Source organism: Gopherus flavomarginatus, chromosome 2 (genome assembly GCF_025201925.1).
Source record: "Gopherus flavomarginatus isolate rGopFla2 chromosome 2, rGopFla2.mat.asm, whole genome shotgun sequence".
NCBI lineage: Eukaryota > Metazoa > Chordata > Testudines > Testudinidae > Gopherus > Gopherus flavomarginatus.
The window spans coordinates 241,190,904-241,216,875 of NC_066618.1; the positions used below are offsets into that span (position 1 = coordinate 241,190,904).

General features: G+C 41.4%; 1 protein-coding gene across 3 annotated transcripts; it reads right to left on the reverse strand.

Annotated features, from left to right (window-relative positions):
• Nucleotides 1–571: 571 nt before the first annotated feature.
• Nucleotides 572–25,163, reverse strand: LACTB2 (lactamase beta 2). Of its 3 annotated transcripts, none has more exons than XM_050941260.1 (7): nt 25,010–25,163; nt 23,522–23,682; nt 21,530–21,656; nt 18,896–19,074; nt 14,795–14,943; nt 5,134–5,215; nt 572–2,168 (listed from the first exon to the last, which is right to left on the reverse strand). In XM_050941260.1, exons 1-7 carry the CDS (start codon nt 25,129–25,131, stop codon nt 2,125–2,127), a joined length of 864 nt encoding a protein of 287 aa, XP_050797217.1. In that variant the 5' UTR covers nt 25,132–25,163; the 3' UTR covers nt 572–2,124. The 3 variants fall into 3 exon arrangements, with proteins under 3 accessions (XP_050797217.1, XP_050797215.1, XP_050797218.1); XM_050941258.1 differs by having other exon boundaries at nt 23,522–23,685; XM_050941261.1 differs by lacking the exons at nt 572–2,168; nt 5,134–5,215 and adding an exon at nt 6,481–6,583 and having other exon boundaries at nt 23,522–23,685.
• Between the last annotated feature and the right edge of the window lie 809 nt (nt 25,164–25,972).

Genomic DNA, 25,972 nt, shown 5'->3' on the forward strand with positions numbered 1-25,972 from the left:
GATTTAGAACAAACAGGAAAATGAAGGTGAAGATGACTGAGTTAGCTGCAGAAGTCAATATTTTAAGTTTCTCATGTTGATCTGGCTGATATAGTTGATTTAATTTTTGTTTTTGTTTTTTTTAAAAAATATTTTAACTATTTTAGTTTAAAAAAATTTTAACAAAAACAAACCTGATTTTAAAAAACTTGAATGTTTAAGTTCAAAAATTCATATGCTTGTTTTGTTCAAATATTGCATGTTTGCTGTTGAAGAAAAAAATCCAGAATACATAATGTTGTTGTTTTAGTTAAATAAAACAATTTAAATGTGTGTCTGGTGATGTTCTCCCCCTAATACAGCATGGCAAGAAAATCATCCAAATATTAATGATTAACTTGTTGAACTGGAGATAGTTCACCTCCCAATCACTTCATAAATATCTGCTTCAATTACCTTTGGTAAATGAAATAACCAAACAATCATTCATTTTCTGATATAGCTGTAAAACTAATCTGAAAAGTTTTCAAAATAAATCATTTAAAAATGTATAGTGTGCACCTTCTAAAAATGAAAGCTACATCTATCTCTGAGCTGTGAAGAATATGTATTAAGATTATAACAGTTAACAACAATGCACTTTTATGTAGAAATCCATGATTAAATCAAGTCTTCCTAACTAGTGATTTACATCAAATCCATCCTGTCTATAATCCATGTGTATTTGCTGTCAACTAACATTGGAACAATACAACTTCTAAAGCCAACATATAAAACCTAACTGACAAAATGTGCACATGCCGCATATGAAAATATAGGGTTGAACAATTTTAAGAGTCTGTAAAGGATTTTCCAAGGATGTAAGCATGAAAGATAAATATATCCGTATTCCATATTAAGTGATTTCAAAACAAGATTCGTGCCAGGATTAGAAGGTACATTTAAACCATACAGACATGTACTTTTTGAATACACACAGTAGTGCAAATATTTACAGGTTCAGTTACTTCAAAAGTTTAAGCTACACAGAAAACTGAAATTCAGGTCCAACATGATCTTCAGTTAAAACATTCTACTGTATTTTTACATCACAGACAGTATATAGAGTCTTACAGTCAAGTTTTGCCTTGTTCCACCTTTGTAATTTATATGATGTTGATGGGTAACTGAGGGCAGAATTTATAAATCAATATTTAAAAATGGCAAACACCTGCGACTTCAACTGCTTAGTGTTCAATACATCTCTAATAATTATCTGTATAGTATTTTTAAAATCATGTGATTGTATAATATGACATTGTTTCATTTGCACATATAAAGTTTGGTTTGCATTACTTTTGCTATGATTTTATTTTATTAAACAATTGTCTTAACTGGCATGAATAGTTAAAATTAATAATAGCTCCTTACACTGAATCTGCTAGGAAAGGTTTTTCCTCAGAGACTACAAAAAGCTGGAACTACTTTTTTGCTCACTTAGCTCTTGCACTGAATCTTTCCAGATTAAATAGCAACAGCCCACATAGGGGCCAAACGTTTCAACTTTGGGTGTCTAAAATTAGGCTCCCAAAATCAATACTTAGATATCTTAATAAAAGTGGCTGGATTTTCAGAAGGGTTGAGCACTCACAGATCCCAAATAAAGTCATTTTTGCACTAGTATGAACAAGTGAAAATAGGTCATTGTGAAAGTCACTCTGCCAGTCAATCAGTTTTTGCACTACAGCTGTCATCAATAATTACTTTATACTATAATAGTACCTTTACGAGCTGCTTTCTGTCAGTGGCAACACAAAGTCAACAATTTTACAAAAAGGACAACATACAGCTGTTCACAGTAACTTCATTTGACTAACTGAACACACAAGTTTTTTCAATTCCCATCAGACAGAACATGACAATCATTGGTTATCTGAGTAGTTTGTAACAATAGACTACATAAAATTTATTTATGACAGCAGATTATGTAATTTATTTTTCTTTCCTAACAAAAATGTTGTTCTGATTTTACATAACAGCGGAGTGCTTTTGGATTCCTCTAATTCTCCATCCAATGTTCTGAATATACAAGTTCATGTATTTATATAAAGAGATCTCGTGTAGGTATTTGAGAATACACAATCTTGTTTCTATTTCTTGCAACACTTACAAACTGCTTTTCCACCTGAAGTTGGGAGACTTTTCATTTACTGTTAAGGAAAAAAAAAATAAAACTGGCCAAGTTAGTCACTGAAAGCTTTCATTGTTGGGTCTAAATATACACAGTTTTTTGCTATGGAAAAGGAAAATATTAGCAAAATGAAGTAACTCAGGAAGCTTAATTCTAACCTCAGACACATGAAGTTGTCACACCATATATCTTAAAATCCATTTGTGCATGCACAGTAGGAGATTTTATTTTAAAGCCACAATGCTGTCCACCTGAATACTGAAGGTTAAGGTTAAGTGTTTAGTTTACTGGAGATTGTTAAACATTCACAAATTGGCTAACTATAACAAAGCCAGACTTCTAGGGATGAATTTTAATGAATATAATTATAAAACTTAAGGAAAACATACTGGAACTTCTGAATATTAAGAATCTTTGAGCAACAGAGCCTGCTGTTCTTTTAAAGTTTGTACCCAGTTTGAAAGTAAGTCATACTGTTAGGTTAACAGCACAAAGTAATTTTCTATCAAGGTTTTCAAAACCTGGCAGAAACTGTTTTGATCCATTCATGACATCTCCTGTTTTAAACTGTCAAATACTGACTTTGATGTAAGGGCCCTTACAATACTTGCATCCAAACTAGGGAGAGAGCAGAGTTTATATATAAAAAAAATTATAAAACACTACTGTACACATACTTTTTAAAAAAGTGAGATACAAATCAATAAAGGCAGTACAATTCTGAAATGAGGTTATAAAAAAGGTGTAGAACCACACTGCAGTCTCTAGAACTATACGGAGAGTTAGTGAATCCATTAGATAGAACCATTGCCAAACTACTGTTATAGCTTTCATATAACAATGGAATAAAATATGCTAGGCATATTCAGTGCTGCACATTAACAAGAGGTTTCTTTGGACAAATATTCTGTGAAAGTTAGAAGAAACTTTCATTTGACTGCAGCTACTGTTTTCTAAGAACAGACCAAAATTTTAAATACTGCAGCTCAAACTGTATTAAAAAATGGCTTTGTACCAAAACAAAATCAAAGGTCAATGATCAGTGGTATGAATATACAAGGACTTGTACAGTATTCATTCAGGACCAATAATATGTGTTTTTCTCAATATAAATCCTTAAGATGACCTGAAATATTGACAAAGGTATTGTGCTGTCATGTGTATCACAAATCTAAGCTCTATTTAGTACTTACAAATGTAATATTCGCACTACGAAGTGTACCAACCAGCAAGCAAAAAACCACAGTTCTTATATTCAACTTTGCTGCCCCCCATCAACCTCCCACAAGAATACTCAATATGGATAAAGGACCTGAAAGCATCTTTTTCATTCTTCCAAGGAAGGTAGAACATGTAAATTAATTCTATATGCATCAAAAGTAACATGTTGAAGAAAAGTCACAAGAATTATTCTAGCCAGCATTTGGTACAACCCATAATCGTTAAGGCTGCCAAACAATTTCAGATGCTCATTTCTTTCTGAAGCATACACTTTTTTGACTGAAGCTCAGTGTCCTTGGTCGCTTATCAAAAGGTGAATTTTTATGGTTTCAAGAAGTGTGAAAAAATTCTTACTTGGGAAAAAAACTGGCTTTAACAACTTTTGATTGTTTGAAAGGTACACACTGAGCATGCATAACCGAACATATTAAATAGACAGATGTACATTTAAGGTGATTTATTGTGCATATGTGCACAGCTTATTAATGGGCAAGTTGTTGCTCCTCTGAGGAGGGGCATGGGAAGCCTCTACTCATCTATTCCTTGGGTATCTGCACAAGGCCCAGAAAATAGCCTGTTGATTGTGCTACCTCAGATGAGGCTTTGGGGGTGGGAAAGCGAGGAACTTGTTAGTATGGTCAACAGCACGTAAGGCCCACAGGGGTCTTATTCGGCCAAGTTGGTGAAGTGGCCAGGACCTATCCTCAGTGTGCTTGCTAGTGTCCAGCAGTGGATAGGAGAACACATGCTACACAATTTAAAATGTGCAGTGAGCTCAAGGGATCATAATGATGCCTTACTGCATTCTGCTTGCATTGCTCTTATGCACAAAATATGGTTCATAGTATTATCTCCTCAGCCTCTACAGTTATGGCACCAAAGCAATGATTGTGCCTGAAGACATGATTTAGACTTAAGTGCTTCCTTTTTAAAAATTCTATCTTCAGATGTTTTAACTTAAAATGATACCAAACCCATTTATTCAAACTTTATTTATCACTTTAAAAAAATCCAAATTTGAAGAAAATTGGGCTAAATGCTTTTATTTAAAACTAAGCAAACCCTGACAGCTTATTCACTTGTACACATTTCTATGTTTATATACTGGTACATACACTTCTTAGCCTTTGGCTAATGCCTGTTAAGGTTTTCAAGTGCCTAGTTTTCTAAAGACACTGATAACTATTGCTTGGCCTTTTCTTAAGGGATCTTATTACATAACTGGAACATTTTCTTGACCATTTTTATTTTAAAATAACTTGAAAGTAAAATGCAAAAAACTCTAAATACAACACAACATTAAGGTTTCAGTTAATTACTATAAAAGTCAGGAAATGTAAACGATAAGGTTACACAATTTTTAACTTTGCTCCCCAGTAACAAATGCCTGAAAAAGTCATTAGTTATGTAATCACAGCTGATCTAAACTTTTAGAAAAACATTATAAAATGTATCTGAGCAACTGCGTGTGATGACAAATACTACTGTTATGCATATATTCTTTAACTCTGATCTCTTGAATATATGCATTACAATAGTATTTATTGTCACAGGCAGTTTCTCAAACATATTATATGATCTTTACCAAAACTTTAGATATCCTTAATGTTAAATCACTTTAGTTTTTAATTTAATTCTACTTTAAATTGTCTGAGTGACTACTAATACTACAAAAGTTGTGTGAAAAACTATCAATGTCTGAGTGCCAGGAAATAATTTAACAAAATACTATAAGAAATAATTTATAAAAAGAAAAAACTTACACACTTTTCCTTCTTTTTCTAATTTCCTTAAGTGAAGGATAAGGTTATTTTCTGCTGCTTTAAGTAAGTTTTCAGGAGTTTCCTAAATAGAAATACAATGAATATATAGTCATGCCATATCTGCCAATAATTTTTCTTTTTTTATTTTCCTCAATACACAAAAGGGAACTCTTCTATGTTCAACTACCCACCAGCAGTGGCAAAGAATTGAAAATAAGTCATACCATTTAAATCTTCAGTTTAAATAATTTTTTTTTATTTTTTTCCCATTCTTTGCATTATGTCCTAATTCAGGATAGCACATGTTTAAGATAGCCCAAATTTAAGAATGTATTACAAATAAACAGTTTCTAATTTTAGTATTTAGCCAAATATGAAGCTCAACATAAGAACGGCCATAGTGGATCAGATCAAAGATCTATCTAGCCCAGTACCCTGTCTTCTCACAGTGGCCAATGCCAGGTGTCCCAGAGGAAATGAACAGAACAGGTAACCATCAAGTGATCCATCCCCTGTCGCCCATTCCCAGCTTCTGGTAAACAGGGGCTAGGGCCACCATCCCTGCCTATCCTGGCTAATAGCCATTGATGGACCTATCCTCCATGAACGTATCTAGATCTTTTTTGAATCCTGTTATAGTTTTGGCCTTCACAAGATCCTCTGACAAGGAGTACTACAGGTTGACTGTGCGTAGTATGAAAAATACTTCCTTTTGTTTGTTTTAAATCTGCTGCCTATTAATTTCATTTGGTGACCCCTAGTTCTTGTGTTATGAGGAGTAAATAACACTTCCTTATCTACTTACTTCACATCAGTCATGATTTTATAGACCTCTATTATATCCTCCCCCCCACAGTCGTCTCTTTTCCAAGCTGAAAAATCCCAGTCTTATTACTCTCTCCTCATATGGAAGCTGTTCCATACCCCTACCAATTTTTGTTGCCTTTTCCTGAATCTTTTCCAATTCCAATATATCTTTTTTGAGATGGGGTGACCACATCTGCATGCAGTATTCAAGATGTGGGTGTACCATGGATTTATATAGAGGCGATATGACAGTGGGCAGTTGTACATCAAATTCCCTTTCCATTCCTCAAGGTTTTTCCCACAGTTGCCAGCATTTCTTAAAATTTGAGGGGAATTTTCCAAATATGCAATGGATCTGGCAGTTAGAGATCATCTGGGATCTAAATGGTTGTCTTGGTAAATTTTTAGTTATTTTAAAAATAAATATCAGAGTGGCAAAACAGTTATCTCCTTATTAAAAATGTAGTGCCATTGTAAAAATTATTATAAATTAGTGATTGGAGACCTCAGAACGTTTCTGATTCTGATAAGCATCACAACTTCTGGATGCCTACCTGAAGTAATGGAGCTTCTCCTTGAAACCACTCCTCCTCACATAACTGTTCCTCCCACAACAGGCTCTCCCACCACAGCCTATACCTGTCTTCAAAGGGGGGCAGGGAGAGATTTAAAATTCAGAGTATGTTACCCAGGCCTGTCCCCATACCTATCTGAAATTACATGGGGGACCTGTCATAAACAGATAGCTAAGGGTTAATGTCTCTTTCACCTGAAGCACCTGACCAGAGGACCAATCAGGAAACTGGATTTTTTCAACTTTGGGTGGAGGGAATTGAGTGTCTGTGTCTTTGTCTTTTTTCTTTTGTCTGCCTGCCTGCTTTCTCTGAGCTTTGGAGAAGTAGTTCTATTTTCTAGTCTTCTGTTTCCAAGTGTAAGGACAAAGAGATCAGATAGTAAGTTATATGGTTTCTTTTCTTTGGTATTTGCATGAATATAAGTGCTGGAGTGCTTTGATTTGTATTCTTTTTGAATAAGGCTGTTTATTCAATATTCTTTTAAGCAATTGACCCTGTGTTGTATCATCTAAATACAGAGAGAACATTTGTACTTATTTTTCTTTCTTTTTATATAAAGCTTTCTTTTAAGACCTGTTGGAGTTTTTCTTTACTGCAGGGAAATTGAGTCTGTACTCACCAGGGAATTGGTGGGAGGAAGAAATCAGGGGAGATCTGTGTGTGTTGAAGTGGCTAGCCTGATTTTGCATTCCCTCTGGGTGAAGAGGAAAGTACTTTTTGTTTCCAGGATTGGGAACAGAGAGGGAGATTCACTCTGTTTGGATTCACAGAGCTTGTGTCTGTGTATCTCTCCAGGAGCACCTGGAGGGGGGAAGGGAAAAAGGATTATTTCCCTTTGTTGTGAGACTCAAGGGATTTGGGTCTTGGGGTCCCCAGGGAAGGTTTTTCAGGGGGACCAGAGTGCCCCAAAACACTCTAATTTTTTGGGTGGTGGCAGCAGGTACCAGGTCCAAGCTGGTAACTAAGCTTGGAGGTTTTCATGCTAACCCCCATATTTTGGACGCTAAGGTCCAAATCTGGGACTAAGGTTATTACATGGTGGCAGTGGGTGGGAGATAGACAGAATCCAGAAGCCAGTAGGAATATTATATTTTTCTTTTCTCTGCTAAGGGCTTTTTAGCAGAGAGAAACAGTTGGTTTTAAAAGGGAACCAGAGAGAATTTTTTTTTTTCTGCTCTCTCTGGCAGTTTGTGGCTTGCATGTTAAGCGAGAAGCCATTAAGAGGCTGTTGAGCGTCTTTTGTCATGCAATAGCCCTCCCATTAGGAGGCAAGTAACAGCACTTATATGCATGCAAATAAAGTGGTTTTTCTGGTTTCCTTTCATTGAACATTAGCTAGAGAGAGAAAAGGAAAAAAGCACTGTTGCTAGGCAGACTTCAGGAGGCAACAGAACCTGCAGTTCAGAAGATAAACACCGGAGGGCACCCCAACACAAGAAAACAGGAACCATGACTTCTAAGGCAAAAATTGACGCCGAAGAACAAATCAAAGAAGCTGAACACAGGCGACAGATGGAGATGAAAGAAAAGGAAGAAAGCATGAAACTGGCAGCCTTCCAAAGAGAACAGGCAGCCCAAGAGGCAGCACACAAAAGAAAACTAGAAGAAGAAGAGATAGCCTACCGAAGGAAACAAGCAGAAGAAGAGTTGGCCCACCACCGAGAAATGGAAAAACACCAAAAAGAAATGGAAAAACACCAAAAAGAGAATGAAGAGAAGGAAAAACAGAGAAAACATGAACGGGAGTTGGTAAAAGCTGGGCTGCATGTGCCAGCCAACCCTAACAACCCGGCGCCAAATATTGCTCCACAGCACAGGAAATTTCCCACCTACAAGGCAGGTGATGACACCGAGGCCTTCTTGGAAAATTTTGAAAGAGCCTGTCTTGGGTACAGCATTCCCGAAGACCAGTACATGGTAGAATTGAGGTCACAGCTCAGTGGACCTTTAGCAGAGGTGGCAGCTGAAATGCCTAAGCACCAAATGAATGACTATAAACTTTTTCTAACCAAGGCCAGATACAGGATGGGGATAACCCCAGATCATGCCCGTCGGCGCTTCAGAACCCAAAAGTGGAAACCAGAGGTGTCATTTCCCAAACACGCCTACTACATTGCAAAAAACTATGAGGCCTGGCTAACAGGAAACAACATTCAAACCTTGGAAGAACTGAACCTCCTCATACAAATGGAGCAGTTCTTGGATGGTGTTCCTGAAGACATCACGCGGTACATACAAGATGGAAACCCCAAGAATATCGCTGAGGCGGGGGAGATTGGAGCCAAATGGATGGAACTGGCAGAAAGCAAGAAAGCTACTGTCAAGGGGAACGATTACCCCAGGGGGCACACAGACCATAAACCCTACAACCGAGGACAGCCAAAGACCCCACATACCACCCAAGTAAAGCCACAGATACCCTACCCTTCAACCTCGCCAGTCTCCAGTAACTCACCTCGGCCCAGTGACCCATCAGATGGAAGATGCTTTAAGTGTAATGAACTGGGACATATCAAGGCCAAGTGTCCCAAGAACACCATGCGAGTGCAATTCATTACACCACCATCACACCAAAGATCCCCTGGCCCGGATGCCTCTCAAATACCCTTGGAGCGAAGGGAAAATTTGAGAGTGGGCGGAAAGAAGGTTACTGCGTGGAGAGACACGGGGGCACAAGTGTCAGCTATCCACCAATCCTTCGTTGACCCCAAATTCATCAACCCAAAGGCCAAAGTTACAATTTACCCCTTCATGTCACAAGCTGTAGACTTGCCTACAGCTCAACTGCCTGTCCAGTACAAAGGCTGGTCAGGAATGTGGACTTTTGCAGTCTATGACAATTATCCTATCCCCATGCTACTGGGGGAAGACTTGGCCAACCAGGTGAGGCGGGCCAAGAGAGTGGGAATGGTTACACGTAGCCAAACCAGGCAAGCTTCCAGACCCATTCCTGTTCCTGAACCGTCCACAGAGGCCCCGTCTGTGTTACCAGAGACCCAGACAGAGGTAGTGGACCCGGATTCCATGCCTACCACTGAAACAGCCACAGCATCTCCAGTCCCAGGCCCGGAACTGGAACAGCAACCAGCACCAGCAAGTGAAACCCCCTCTTCAAACTCAACGCCAGTGGGCGCCAGCGAGCCACAACTGGCAGAAGCAACAGACAGCCATACCCAAAAGGCTCAGCCAGAGCCTGAAATACCCTCAGGTGCACCAGCAGAGAGCGGTTCACCAGCAACGAAAACAACCCCATCACCTACATCGCTTCCAGAGGGACCAAGCCCAAGTCCACAGTCTGAGGAAGAACTGGTGACCCCAGCCTCAAGGGAACAGTTCCAGACTGAGCAGGAAGCAGATGACAGCCTTCAGAAAGCTTGGGCGGCGGCACGGAGCACCCCACCGCCTCTCAGCTCTTCTAATCGATCCCGGTTTGTTATAGACCAAGGACTTTTATACAAGGAAATTCTTTCTGGTGGACACCGGGAAGAATGGCAGCCGCAAAAACAGTTGGTGGTTCCAACTAAGTACCGGGAGAAGCTCTTAAGCTTAGCCCATGATCATCCCAGTGGCCATGCTGGGGTGAACAGAACCAAGGACCGGTTGGGGAAGTCCTTCCACTGGGAGGGGATGGACAAGGATGTTGCCAAGTATGTCCGGTCTTGTGAGGTATGCCAAAGAGTGGGAAAGCCTCAAGACCAGGTCAAGGCCCCTCTCCAGCCACTCCCCATAATTGAGGTCCCATTTCAGCGAGTAGCTGTGGATATTCTGGGTCCTTTCCCAAAAAAGACACCCAGAGGAAAGCAGTACGTACTGACTTTAGTGGACTTTGCTACCCGATGGCCAGAAGCAGTCGCTCTAGGCAACACCAGGGCTAACACTGTGTGCCTGGCCCTAACAGACATCTTTGCCAGGGTAGGTTGGCCCTGCGACATCCTTACAGATTCAGGGTCTAATTTCCTGGCAGGGACCATGGAAAAACTGTGGGAAACTCATGGGGTGAATCACTTGGTTGCCACCCCATACCACCATCAAACCAATGGCCTGGTGGAAAGGTTCAATGGAACTTTGGGGGCCATGATACGTAAATTCATCAACGAATTCTCCAATAATTGGGACCTAGTGTTGCAGCAGTTGCTGTTTGCCTACAGGGCTGTACCACATCCCAGTTTAGGGTTTTCACCATTTGAACTTGTGTATGGTCACGAGGTTAAGGGGCCATTACAGTTGGTGAAGCAGCAATGGGAGGGGTTTACGCCTTCTCCAGGAACTAACATTCTGGACTTTGTAAGCAACCTACAAAGCACCCTCCGACAATCTTTAGCCCTTGCTAAAGAGAACCTAAAGAATGCTCAAGAAGAGCAAAAGGCCTGGTATGACAGACATGCCAGAGAACGTTCCTTCAAGGTAGGAGACCAGGTTATGGTCTTGAAGGCGCAACAGGCCCATAAGATGGAAGCATCATGGGAAGGGCCATTCACGGTCCAAGAGTGCCTGGGAGCTGTAAACTACCTCATAGCATTTCCCAATTCCTCACTAAAGCCTAAAGTGTACCATGTTAATTCTCTCAAGCCTTTCTATTCCAGAGACTTACAGGTTTGTCAGTTTACAGTCCAGGGAGAGGATGCTGAGTGGCCTGACGGTGTCTACTACGACAGGAAAAAAGACGGTGGCGTGGAAGAGGTGAACCTCTCAACCACCCTGGAACGTCTGCAGCGGCAACAAATTAAGGAGCTGTGCACTAGCTTCGCCCCATTGTTCTCAGCCACCCCAGGACGGACTGAACGGGCATACCACTCCATTGATACAGGTAATGCTCACCCAGTCAGAACCCCACCCTACCGAGTGTCTCCTCATGCCCAAGCTGCTATAGAACGGGAGATCCAAAACATGCTACAGATGAGTATAATCCGCTCATCTACCAGTGCATGGGCATCTCCAGTGGTTCTGGTACCCAAACCAGATGGGGAAATACGCTTTTGCGTGGACTACCGTAAGCTAAATGCTGTAACTCGTCCGGACAACTATCCAATGCCACGTACCGATGAGCTATTGGAAAAGTTGGGACGTGCCCAGTTCATCTCTACAATAGACTTAACCAAGGGGTACTGGCAAGTACCGCTAGATGAACCTGCCAAGGAGAGGTCAGCATTCGTCACCCATGCGGGGGTGTATGAATTCAATGTCCTTCCTTTCGGCCTTCGAAATGCACCCGCCACCTTCCAGAGGCTGGTAGATGGTCTACTAGCTGGACTGGGAGAATTTGCAGTTGCCTACCTCGATGATGTGGCCATTTTTTCAGACTCCTGGCCCGAACACCTACTACACCTGGAAAAGGTCTTTGAGCGCATCAGGCAGGCCGGACTAACTGTTAAGGCCAAAAAGTGTCAAATGGGCCAAAACAGAGTGACTTACCTGGGGCACCAGGTGGGTCGAGGAACCATAAACCCCCTACAGGCCAAGGTGGATGCTATCCAAAAGTGGCCTGTCCCAAAGTCAAAGAAGCAGGTCCAATCCTTCTTAGGCTTGGCCGGATACTACAGGCGATTTGTACCACACTACAGCCAAATCGCTGCCCCACTGACCGACCTGACCAAAAAGACCCAGCCAAATGCAGTTAAGTGGACTGATGAGTGTCAAAAGGCCTTTACCCAACTTAAGGCAACGCTCATGTCTGACCCTGTGCTCAGGGCCCCGGACTTTGAAAAGCCATTCCTAGTAACCACAGATGCATCTGAGCGTGGTATAGGAGCAGTGCTCATGCAGGAAGCAACAGATCACAACTTCCATCCTGTCGTGTTTCTCAGCAAGAAACTGTCTGAGAGGGAAAGTCACTGATCAGTCAGTGAAAAGGAATGCTATGCCATTGTGTACGCCCTGGAAAAGCTACGCCCATATGTTTGGGGACGGCGGTTCCAACTACAAACTGACCATGCTGCACTAAAGTGGCTTCATACTGCCAAGGGGAACAACAAGAAACTTCTTCGTTGGAGTTTAGCTCTCCAAGATTTTGATTTTGAAATTCAACACATCACAGGAGCTTCTAATAAAGTTGCTGATGCACTCTCCCGTGAGAGTTTCCCAGAATTCAGTAGTTAAAAAGTGTTCTTAAAATGTAGAAGTCTGTTAGTTATATACTTAGGAGTATATGTAAAGGTGTATGTGTTGTATTAATCTGTTTATTTTCAAGTTCTAGAAGGAAATCGCCGCCAGTGAGCTTCCCCACTGTCTGCAATTTGGGGGGCGTGTCATAAACAGATAGCTAAGGGTTAATGTCTCTTTCACCTGAAGCACCTGACCAGAGGACCAATCAGGAAACTGGATTTTTTCAACTTTGGGTGGAGGGAATTGAGTGTCTGTGTCTTTGTCTTTTTTCTTTTGTCTGCCTGCCTGCTTTCTCTGAGCTTTGGAGAAGTAGTTCTATTTTCTAGTCTTCTGTTTCCAAGTGTAAGGACAAAGAGATCAGATAGTAAGTTATATGGTTTCTTTTCTTTGGTATTTGCATGAATATAAGTGCTGGAGTGCTTTGATTTGTATTCTTTTTGAATAAGGCTGTTTATTCAATATTCTTTTAAGCAATTGACCCTGTGTTGTATCATCTAAATACAGAGAGAACATTTGTACTTATTTTTCTTTCTTTTTATATAAAGCTTTCTTTTAAGACCTGTTGGAGTTTTTCTTTACTGCAGGGAAATTGAGTCTGTACTCACCAGGGAATTGGTGGGAGGAAGAAATCAGGGGAGATCTGTGTGTGTTGAAGTGGCTAGCCTGATTTTGCATTCCCTCTGGGTGAAGAGGAAAGTACTTTTTGTTTCCAGGATTGGGAACAGAGAGGGAGATTCACTCTGTTTGGATTCACAGAGCTTGTGTCTGTGTATCTCTCCAGGAGCACCTGGAGGGGGGAAGGGAAAAAGGATTATTTCCCTTTGTTGTGAGACTCAAGGGATTTGGGTCTTGGGGTCCCCAGGGAAGGTTTTTCAGGGGGACCAGAGTGCCCCAAAACACTCTAATTTTTTGGGTGGTGGCAGCAGGTACCAGGTCCAAGCTGGTAACTAAGCTTGGAGGTTTTCATGCTAACCCCCATATTTTGGACGCTAAGGTCCAAATCTGGGACTAAGGTTATTACAGGACCCACCTCTCCCAAATTTTCTACTCTTTGGTGTCATTATCCCCCACCACCCAGTTCCCCTGCTCCTCTGATTAATGCCACTTAATGCCTCCTGCCACTTAAATCAATGTGTGGGGGAGGGGGCTACTGGCTCCCTTCCCTGGCTCTGAGCTAGTTTTCACTCTATACAAAAATTATCATCAGCCTAGAACAGCTGCTCAGACAGACAATAAGTAGCAGTCTCTGCTTGATCTGTATGGGAGGGCAGCATTACAGAAAAATCCCTCCTAGGCTACAGTAGTTCCCAGTCTCCAGGACACAGACTGGAACTTCAAACACCTGAGATGTGTTCGCAAAACCCTTTGCAAACCTGTCCAGGATGTTTATAGCTCATGTCAGAGTAGGATGGCTGACAGCTATCTTTTGCCCTCCCAGCATCTTGCACTTTCCCTTTCAGCCCAGCCCAGTGAATAAGTTTTTCCTGTAAGCAACATCATGAAAGAGTTCTCTATACTGCATACCCTATACTCTGAGAATTACCATAAAGAGAGGAAGGGTAAGCAGAGAGACTTTCTTTAGGGCTCTGTCTGATGATCAATAAACAGGCTTTTGAGTGCACAGGCTGTTCATCTTTAAGTCACAGGATCCAGCTCCTGTTGCCCCATGGCAAGCAGTCAGAACACAGGGTTTCTAGGACAGTTTTTAGCCTGCACCTTCCTGAAGCCTGTGGGAGCTTGCAACTATAAGTTCTAAAATACCTTGAAAGGAGACTCCAAACAACCCTGGACATAAATATATTTAGTTATTGTCTGACATTGTTCATTCTGATCTGACTATTTTATAACTACAAACTTCCTTGATCCTCATGAGAAACGTGTGATTACTAAGCTTAAAAATAATTATGAAAGGTAGAAGTTAATAAAAATAATTTAAGCCCAGATCCAGTAAAGCACTTAAATAGTGAGACTACTTACACGCTTATAGTCACGTGTGCATTTTGCTACACTAGTCCTTTCCCATATGACTAGAACAGAAAAAGTGGCAAATGTGGCTCCGTTTAACTATGAAGCCTCCTAAAAGCCCACACACAAACACATACCATGTTGACTTTATTTAAGTGAAAATCAAGGTTGCGTTCTTTAGTTCAATTTAATAACGTTTTAACTATAATTACCTTGTATACAATCTTTACAAGCTCCATTGATGTAAACGATTTTCCAGCATTCTCCTGCAAAACATTTAGGATTTGTTGTTCACGTGCATTTCGGTGAGAAATGTATCCTTGAATTTTAGCACGTGCATCATGTACTACTGGGCCATGTCCTAAATTCAAACACAATTACAAGAGTTTTTTTAATATAAGAAACAGAATTTTGTAAACAACTTATTTAATAATTTGCTCACAAATATCCTCTCACTTTGGTAAAAAGCTCTGATAAGCCTACAAATCCTACGGAAGCAGCAGCATCCTTGTACTTACCACCCTGCTAGTTAGGTTTGCCAATTTGGAAATATTAAAAAAAAACCAGACAGTAGCAGTAGTGCTGGAACCTCCACTACCCTGCCTCTTCCTCACCCCTGCCCAGCATATTCTCTCTAAAGCCTCATTCCACCTCTTCCCCCTCGCCCTGCCTCTTCGGTCCCGCCCCATCCACTTCTCCTTATAGAGGCTGTAATACAGTAACTGTTCATTTTCAAAGTCTGCAGTGGTGAAAAGTCAAATTAAACATTCCAAAGCAAACCTTAGTTCTGAATCACAAAAATGTAGTAATCAACAAACCTGTCATTTCAATTTGAAAAAGATTTCACACACTCCACCTCCACTGGGCCAGAAATCCAATGTTTGGATATGAAAATGGAACCAAAGTTTTGCAACGTTCAAGAAGGTTCACACATCCAGCATACCAGCTCATCTCCAGAAACCACGTACACTTATCTATCTATGACACTGGACCAAAACTGAAAAACTTGGAACCAAATCTGGATATAAACTGTCTCAACTTTTGGGAGCACTCAGATTTATAGTTTGGGTTTGAGCTCTTTTCCATTTCAACACAAACACCCCATCAATACATCTAATAAGTGACTTGCAAAAAAATTACAAATACATTTCTAGATCTATTCCATATATGTATTTTAATGGACATATTTTAATAGTTTAGACCTTATGCAAACACTGGTTTGTATCACCCTAGATACTCAGATGCCTCCCATTATCATAGAACTAGACTGCATCACAACCATGAAGGAATCAATTTTTGTAACACCCCTTTGAAGTAGTATCATTACCCATATATTACAGATGAGAAATTTAGGCAGAGAAGGATAAGTGACATTTTCAAGTCACACAGCAAGTTTGTGACAGAGGTAGGAATTGACCACAAATCCTATTTCAGAGGATTAACCACAAGGCCATTCTTCCTCCCTCACTTAATACTGTTAAGGAACTAAGACATTTGTCAACTTTTATTACTTAATAGGAGAAATTCTGCTCTCCTATTGTGATACTTAGAAAAAAATTACACTTTCTTTATTAATTTTCTTTATAAAACTGTGAAGCTCCACGTGGGCTTTCTACCTTACAGCAGAATAGTGGATGGTGTTCTCATACGGTATAATGTGCTGAAAAGTCATATTTGTGGTCTTGGTTACAATGAGAAGTTGGAATGATAAAGTCTTTGTTCTGTATTTGGAGGGCTAGACTTGAGATCTTGATGGCAGTCGATATTGGAAAAATCTGTGTTGTTAAAGTGTGAGACTATCAGAATCTGAATATAAGTTGAGGCTGTCCAGGACTATATGGACAGAATTAAGCTTGTTTTTTTTAAATACAAAACATGATATTATACATTTGTGCATTTAAGAGACAGCAAGAACTGTGAATGTATTAGTATACAATATCGTAGTAATGGTTAACTTTCATTATTTTAAATTCTTCATTTTAGGGAGTCTAAGTTCAAATATTCCTTGGAACATATTAACTTTAATACTGTTTAGCTCCTTAAAATTAAGAAAGATTTGTCTGTTAATAACGGACATTCAATTTTTAAAGAACTCACACTACTTAGTAGGAAGGTTGTATTAATGGAAAAGTGAGAGAGCCATCTGGTGGCCAAAGTATCTTTCAGTTCCCAGGGAAACTTATAAAATACAAACAGTGAATAGGTTCTATTGTATATTCAATTAAAAAATAATGTTAAATATAAAAAGTTATATGGAAAAAATAAAACCTCAGCCATATAAAAACCTTGACAGTAGGCAAATGGGCAGGGTAGAGAAGGGTGTGTGTCTGTGTGTGTGTGTGTGTGCGCGCGTGTGGAGAGAGGAAAGGTAGAGAATAAGGCTGTCAAACAGAGGATTCTCAGCATGAATAAAACTGAATACAAATAAAAAATGTTACTATAATAAATTTACCAAATTTAACACAGCAAATAGTGGTGATAGAAAACTGTTCTCTGATTAGGGAATAACTATTGTTTATGGAAGTGCACAAATAGTTTATTAAACATGGTTAAGGAAACAAAATTAGTTTTGATTCAAAATGCTGTACAAGGATACCTATGGCCATCGGCCACTGAAAATGCACAATATCCTATTGCCTTATTAGAATCTTAATTATGGTATGTATTTGTCTATTGCCAGCAGTGTTTCAGGTGCTTTAGAAAAGCAGAAGGACAAGCTTCTTGTCTTAAAGAGTTAGTAATCTAGACAGATAATAAAAAACAGAGAGGGGAGGAGAGAGAAAGAGAATTGTGACAAAGGTGGAATTTAACACATACTTTTGGCATGAGGAAAGCTAATCAAAGAAGAGGAACATGGTTTGTAGAGTTTACAGAGAAGGCAGTGTGGCCTAGTGGATAAGGTATTGGACTGGGACTCAGGGCACCTGGAATCTATTTTCAGCTTTACTCCTGGTCAGCTTGGGCAAGTCAATTCAATACCCCCATCTGTAAAATGGGAATAATGATCTTCCCTCTCTGGTAATGTGCTTTAAGATCTACAGATGAAAAATGTATTTCTTTTCAAAGTAGTACATTTAACAAAGAACATGAAGAGAGTGGCAATATGGTAGACTAAGTGAAGGAAGCTACTCATAGAAGGTTCATGTTATGAAGGCCAAGAGACTAACTGGGTTAAAAAAAGGACTAGATACGTTCATGGAGGATAGGTCCACCAATGGCTATTAGCCAGGATGGGCAGTGATGGTGTCCCAAGACTGTTTGCTAGAAGATGGGAATGGGTGACCAGGGACGGATCATTTGATTACCTCTTCTCCTCATTCCCTCTGAAGCACCTGTCATTGGCCATGGTTGGAAGACACGATATTGGGTTAGACAGACCACTGATCTGACCCAGTATGGATGTTCTTATGAAGAAGGCAGAAACAAGAGTTTGAAGTTATTTAATCATGCAAAATGCAGGGTGTGGAAAAGGGAATGAAAAGAAAAGATGGAAACGGTAGGCAGGAGCCGGGATATGCAATCTTGGAAGAGAATAAGGAACTTAAATCTTACCATCACATAATGAGCTTTTTATCAAGACTGAATTTAAAAAGAGGCATAATTTTATATGAAAATTAAATGTTTTCCAAGATTAAAAAAGAAAAGTCAAGGAGACTGAATAAATCGGAGGATAATTAGTGGAATATGGAGTTTGATCTCTTGGTCACTGACTCAAATTCAGCATGGTTTGGTAACTAAAATAATCATCTGATTGATAGCTTGGTGGCCTTTACAAAATGAATTTATGGTCTCAATCCAGTTTGTAATGGACAGCTGTCTACCTCAAAAACCATGACCACAATTGGCATTCTTAGCCGTAGTCTGACTAAAGAAGCCAAGGACTCGAGGGCTATACATACTGAACTGACCCCACCTTTCCCCCCCTGCTCTATAGGTAGTCTTTTTAGTTCAGGTTTAGGTACAGTGGTAGGATGGTGTCCTTGCACTGATGCTGCCTCTCCTGCATGTGTTCTGTGACAGAAGATCCTGGTTTTCTGGGCTATCATTCTGCACTTCTCACAACCATAAGTTTCACTCAAATATAATAAAGCTCATGAGAGAAATGGATAGCATCATGGCAAGCACACATGCAGTATCTTAAATAGAATAAAATGAATGCCCTTTAGCTAATTATAATAGCTAAAGGCTGGATATGGTACATTAAGTAAGTATATTATTTGACTGTAGTAGGAGTTCTTACATTCTTAGAGGAGCTATTTTAAAAATATTTTATATAAATTAGTAGATCTAATTAAGAAATGTAAACTACCAACCAGGATATATTAAGTCAGCTTGCATTTGCAACAGCATTTCCAGTGATTTCATGTAGTCATACAAGTCTTCAAATACTGCTGTCCCTTCTCCTAGAATACAGTCACCAGAAAATATAGCATTTTCTTCCACTAGATGTAAAGCCATATGATCATCAGTGTGCCCAGGTGTATACAAAACTCTATTAAATGAAAGGAATGAATAATTTTATATGCAACGATCACATATACACCATTTACATGTAACAGAAACAAATGCTGATAAAGCCATGAATATGGCAGTCTAGAAAAAATCTCCGTAAAGAATCCTTATTAGGGATAGAGGGTTAATATGAAATGTTAGCTTAGAGATGATGTGATCTGGACTAACCTGGTTCATTTTCTTAAGCTTGATAAACATATATGCAAACTGGCAAACATAATTCGCTCTAATATTCTATAACATAGGTCCTTACACTACACTCATCACTGTAGTATCTGAGCACCTTCTATTAGTGCATTACACAACATGGCTAATATCTGTCATGTGGTGTTCGTTCTCTTATCCTTTCCTCAGGAGAAGAAATATGTGCTGTGATTTTGTTTCCAAGTTTTTTTTTAAAAAACACACATACACATTTATGTTGGGGAAAGCAAGGTCTAAGAAATGTGCCTAGCACTTGGAGCTGAAGGGAGTGAGATTTGTGAATTTCCCTCAGTTCCCAGGGGAGCTCATTCACACAGTCAGGCCATTCCCTTAGAAAGCTCTCTCTCCCGCATAGATGAACTTTACCCCTATTGTAGAAAGTTCCATTGTGCCAGAGGAGCAAGTTTGTCTATCAGAGTCTTCATCCTGGACCTTTGGGCAATCGTTTAGATTTCCTGAGTCCAGGTCATTGAGCGCTTTGAAGATAAAGACCAAGACCTTGAACTTGATTCAATATTCTATGGAGAGCCTGCATAGGGAGTGGAGGCCAGGTCTGATGTGTTCACTACTGCTTGTGTTGCTCAGGATACATGCTGCAGTATTCTTGTACCAGTTGTATTTTCTTAAGGGCTGAAAGCTTTATGCCCAGTATACTACGTTGCTGTAGCTCAGCTGAGAGATGATGAAGGTGTGAATAAGTGAGACTGGGTCATCCTTTATCAGGATGGGACAGAGTCTCCCAGCCAACTAGAGACGGTTTAAAGCCTTACCTGTGGATGCTGCTATGTAAGAGCTTAGCATCAGTGAGGAATCCAAGAGCATTACTAAACTATAGCCTGGACTGACCAATTGTGGGTGGGTGCCTTCAACTAAAGGAGAAGCATCAAGGTTGCAAACTGTTCAAAATGCTCTCCTCTGCCCACCACTACAAACTCTACCTTCCTCTGGTTCACCTTCAACCTGTTGTTCTTCATCCAGGAGCTGATCTTGTCCAAGCACTAGATAGGCCATCTTAGGAGTAATGGTATGTCTTCAGTAACGTAATAATTTAAACTGCAAGCCCTTTTTTACCTCTAGTGTAGCTGATCTTTTCTCTCTCCAAAATTTATTTTAACATATGAAATGCTTTCAAACAGATATCTTTTACTATTTGAAGTCGATCTTGCAGCCAGCCTACTGCTGTGTTCTGCAGAAGTGGTTCTCAAAGCCGGTCCGCCGCTTGTTCAGGGAAAGCCCCTGGCAAGCCAGGCCAATTTGTTTACCTGCCGCGTCCGGAGGTTCGGCCGATCGCAGCTTCCACTAGCTGCGGTTCACTCCTCCAGGCCAATGCGGGCTGCGGGAAGCGTTGCAGGCCAAACTATGTACTGGCCACCCTTCCTGCAACCCTCATTGGCCTGGAGTGGCGACCCGCGGCCAGTGGGAGCCGTGATCGCCCAAACCTGCGGACGCGGCAGGTAAACAAACTGGCCCGGCCCGCCAGGGGCTTTCCCTGAACAAGCAGCGGACCAGCTTTGAGAACCACTGTTCTACAACACTGATGTAGTTTAATTCACCACTGAATTGAAAGGGACTCTCTCTAAGTAAGGAAAGGAAGCAGGATGTTTCCTTAAAACTGACAGAAGCAGTAGAGCATAGTTATTTTGATGGGAGAATTCTGGACAACACAAATCTAAAAAACAAAAACTCTACTCCAAGCACAGTTTTTATTTTTTACCCTGAAATGAGACAAGTACCAAAGATTCCATGAAGTACATTATGGACTTTGTTATTATCTATTCTACATGGAGACAACTCAGAAACTATGATAATGGGCAGCAGTATAAAACACCATAGATATAGATGGTTGCCCTGAGGAACAGTTTTATCTTCATAATTTTTCTAGGAGGCTAGATAGTGCTGAAATCATGGGGCTGGATCCTGATATTATTAGGTAATCCCCTCTCAACTAGGTAGGTCCTCTTGACTTCAACAGTATTATTCAGCTGCAGAAAGCCTACCTGCATGAGTAAGTAGTGCCAGAATCTGACATATAAGCAGCCCTCCAGTCTATTATATTGAAAAAATAATTTCACTGCGACAGTCACGAATCTCAATTGTTTTGGCTGTCTTAAAAATAAGAGCTAAATTATGATGCAGTTATAAATAGTAACTTCACAATTATGAGGTATGAGAGGAAAACATTCTTAGTTTTAAAAGTGAACTTGGCCTACTAGCACAGAACTAACATTTACCTGAGAGTGGCTCCCTCAGTTTTTAACACATCTCCATCTTTCAGATATGAATACTTTAGCCTTTCTCCTTCTATTACTTCCTCTCGATGAGGAGTGCGTGGAAGCTTACTTATGCAATATTCGGAACCTATTTTAAAAAGCAGATCACATTTTAGAACATTCACAGTTAGGGCCCTACCAAATTCACAGTCCATTTTGGTTAACTGCATGGTCCTAGAATTAAAAAAAATCATAAATTTCTTGATTTCAGCTATTTAAATCTGACATTTCACCATGCTGTAATTGTATGGGTCCTGACCCAAAAAGCTTGGGGGGGAGGGGAGGTCGCAAGGTTATTGTGTGTGTGTGTGGGGGGGGCTGCCGTACTGTTATCCTTACTTCTGTGCTGCTGCTGGCCAGGACCCCAGGTCTGAAGGCAGCACTGCTGCCAGCAGCAGCAGCCCAGAAGTAAGGATGGCATGGTATGGTATTGTCAACCCTTACTTCTGCGTTGTTGCCTGCAGACCTGGACCCTCAGTCAGCAGCTGCCAATCTGCGTTTGCCCAGCTCTGAAGGCAGCAGCACAGAAGGGTGGCATGGTATGGCACTGCCACCCTTACTTCTCCACTGCTACTAGCAGGCTGCTGGGCACCTGGCCAACAGCCACTGCTCTTTGGCCACCCAGCTCCGAAGGCAGCGCATAAGTAAGGGTGCCAATACCATGACCCTCCCTAAAATGACCTTGCGACCCCCCTGCAACTCCCTTTTGAGTTAGGACTCCCAATTTGAGAAACGCTGTGAAATCTGTATAGTACAGGGTAAAGACACAAAAGAGACCAGATTTCACAGAGGTAAAGACACAAAAGAGAGCAGATTTCACAGGGGGAAACCAGATTTCATGGTCCATGATGTGTTTTTCATGGCCGTGAATTTGGTAGCGCCCTATTCATAGTTAAGTACTGATTAGTCTCAGGCTGCTAGCATGGGCGCCCCATAAAATTACAAAATGTGAGTAGATGAACCATTATGCAGGAGTCTATGTCAATGCAAATTAAAGAATAAAGTTTATTGCAATAACAACTTATGTATATTAAGGAATCATATTTACATGGACAAGACCACTCAGACACATATTAAAAACTCTAAAATTGAATACAGCTGGTGTTCTGCATCAGTAATGTTTTTTAAAGAAGATAAACAAAAAACGACTTCTCCAAATGAAATTTCACTTTGAAATTAAAATAATCCAATATTAGTTTCATTTGGAGAAGTTGTGTCTTTCTCATTAAGACACCAACACCATTTACAGTTGCACTTGGGAACTCCCTGGAAGTAACTCTGGCGAGGTTTTAGCCTGTGGCAATCTTCCACAAAACACAGAAGGGCTGCATTCTCTGTACTATTCATAAAGTATAAAAAGAAACAGCTTTCGCTACTTAGAGATTTAACCAAAAAAAGCATCACTGACTGTTTATCAATATGGTAATTTGTTTATTTTGGACAAGGATAAACATGCAAAGTGTCCCTACCTTACACAATTTGGGATCTGGGCGTTCACCAAAAATTTCTATTCAAGTGGTTACCAGCCACCTCCTTCAGTTATTTACTTGTTGTTCAAATGAAAATAATTGTCATTTGATTATTCTCAGGGAGGAATCTCTTGTTGTTGGGTGAATTATCAATGGCAAACTAATTTCCCTCTTGTCATTCATAGACAAAAGACTATACAGTATGAGGCTTTCCCCCTTCCAAATATGTAAATACTTATTTATATATTGACATGAAGAAACATTTGAGTGCATCTAAACCAAACATTCATACTATTTACTGTACTCATACTACGCATGTAACAACATCATGTTTAAATACACTGTACAGCTCACATGAAGATCTCAAGTGCACAGTCCAGCTAAGAGTTCTCCAAAAGACTCTAATTAGAAGGTTCCTGTCCCTATAGCTAACCAGTAGTGCCCCTTCAGTAACTGTCAACTTAAACTATAATCTTCTGCCTACCATTGTGGATGTTTCTACAAATATCAGATATGCCTCCAGTATGATCATGGTGCCAGTGTGTCACTAAAATTTCCTGGATTGAGATGTTGAAGTCAGTCAGTGCCTGTTTTAAACAGCCAATATATTCAGGTATAGCTGGTCCTCCTGTGTCAATAAGGATCCTTCTACATTTAAAGAGAGAAAATATGGCAGAAATGTTCAATTACAAAAGCCATTAGAGAATGAAGAGACATCCTGGATGATGAAACTCTAAATATTTCGGGAAGAATACTTCCTGTAACATACTGCTGCAGTACTATCAGCAGAAGTGCTTGAGCTACTTTCTCCCCTCATTGTAAGATGGGGTGCTCTTGGCAGTATATTCTTTATCAGGACCTTGGCACTGCTTTGGTCCAGAACAGCCTAAATTCAGTGAGGTTTGGGCATGCTACAGAAGCCATGTATTTGGTAGGATTTTTGGAGAGGATTGAGGATATGTTTCCAGAAAGATGGGAGAAGGTGTTTTTTTTGGCCAAGCTGAGTTTACAGATGTTTGCTTTTTGAATGCTGGTGGATTATTGTGCTGTAACATTTAGTTGCCAGAGCACCTACAGACAGCATAAAGCTGGGGTTCTCAAACTTTTGTACTGGCGATTCCTTTCACATAGCAAGCTTGTGAGTGCCAACCCCCCCCTTTATAAATTAAAATATATTTAACACCATTATAAATCCTGGAGGCAAAGCAGGGTTTGGGGTGGAAGCTGGCAGCTTGTGACCCCCCTCCTCCCATGTAATAACCTCATGACCCCCTGAGGGGTCTCAACCCTCAGTTTGAGAACCCCTGGCATAAAGGAATCTTTGAATCAAAATAAACAATGTAGAAACTTTGGACCCTGGTACAACCACTCAACATCAGTGTCAGTAAGTCAAAATTTACACTGAGTGCCAAGAAAAACTCTGGCAAGCCCAGGGAAAGAGCCAGTACCTGTTGCCATGAGCAAATGCAACACTTGCATCTCGCCCTCGGGTAAATCACTGACTATGCTGGACCATGGAGCTTAACACTGAACTCGGGACATATAAGCCAAGGGAAATATGGGAAGAAGTATAACGTCTCTGGAAGGAAGACAGGGAAGGTGAAATCTTGACGGACCCAGAACCCCAACATCGAAACGGATAAAATTGTGTGCCAGGGCCGGAGAAACGCTTCACTGCCCGTTTCCCAACCCCCCTCCCTAGGCTTCCCGTGACCCCCGGGATCCCCCCTAAAAGGCATGACAGCGCAGAGAGCACAGCCCCACTCCCAGACTTCGGGGGAGCGCAACACGGGCTTGGGCCTGTCTCAGAGACCGGGCTCCAGCCTCAGCCAGGTGGCGGCTGCGGAGCTCCAGCGGGGCGGGGAGCGCGCGGCGCTGCAGGTGCGGAGCAGAGTCTGAGCGGGCAGAAGCTGCCTGCGCCGGCCCTGTGGCGCGGGCCCGCGCTCTGCGGGGGGCGGGGCGGGGCTGGTACCTGGGCCCGGTCCCCACCAGGTAGGTGTTGGTTCCCTGCAGGGTCATGGGGCCCGGGTTACAGCCCAGCACGCGCACCACCCGCGAGGAGAGCCGCTCAATGCGCGGCAGCAGCGACGCCATTTTCCCTGGAGCGCCAACAGCCCAACGGCGGCGGCGCGCGCCCGACTGAAGAACGTAGCTCCCCTTGCCCCGCCCTCACGGAGAATAGCTCCGCCCAGCGCAGGGGCTGAGGGCCCGGCGGTATGTGTAGTTCCCACGAGGTGGCCTTTGCCTGTGCGCGGAGAAGTTGGGCGGGGCTGCTTGGCCTTGGACCAGTCGCCGTCTTCCCCCAGCTGCCCTGAGAGCAAAGAGTTCACGTCAGCTGAGCTCCTAGGACTTGTCTACGCCGAAGGGGAACGTCCGTCTAAGCTACGCGATTGGAGTTACTTACCCGAACCGTGGAACTGGGTTGGATGTAGCTTAGATCTGCTTACCGCGGGGTCCACGCTACAGGAGACGCTCTCCCGTCAACTCCCCTTAGGCCTGGTCTGCACTGGGGGCGGGGGACTGGGATTGATAGCAGGCCTGGTCTGCACTGGTAGGGGAGATCGATATAAGGGTATGTCTATACTGTCCGGCAGGTAGTGTTCGATGTATCAGGAATCGATTTATTGTGTCTCTTCTAGACATGATAAATCAATCCCCACTGGCTTGATTGTTGCCCGCCAATCCAGCGGGTAGTGTAGACAAGCCCTAAATTATGCAACTTCAGCTATGTGAATAACGTAGCTGAAGTCGATGTACTTAGAGCTACTTACCGTGGTGTCTTCACTGCTGTAGGTCAACGGCTGATGCTCCCTTGTTGACTCCGCCTGCACTTCTCACTCCGGTGGAGTACCGGAGTCAATGGCAGAGTGCTTGGCGGTTGATTTATCACGTCTTCACTAGATGCGATAAATCAACCTCCACTGGATTATAGACA

Coding starts and splice junctions, on each gene's coding strand:
- LACTB2 (XM_050941258.1), bottom strand. CDS start 25,131: ATGGCGTCGCTGCTGCCGCGCATTGAGCGGCTCTCCTCGCGGGTGGTG. Junction 21,657..23,521: donor TTGTAGAAACATCCACAATG/GTAGGCAGAAGA, acceptor TTTTTAAAATAG/GTTCCGAATATTGCATAAGT. Junction 5,216..14,794: donor TTGTAAAGATTGTATACAAG/GTAATTATAGTT, acceptor ATTTCTATTTAG/GAAACTCCTGAAAACTTACT.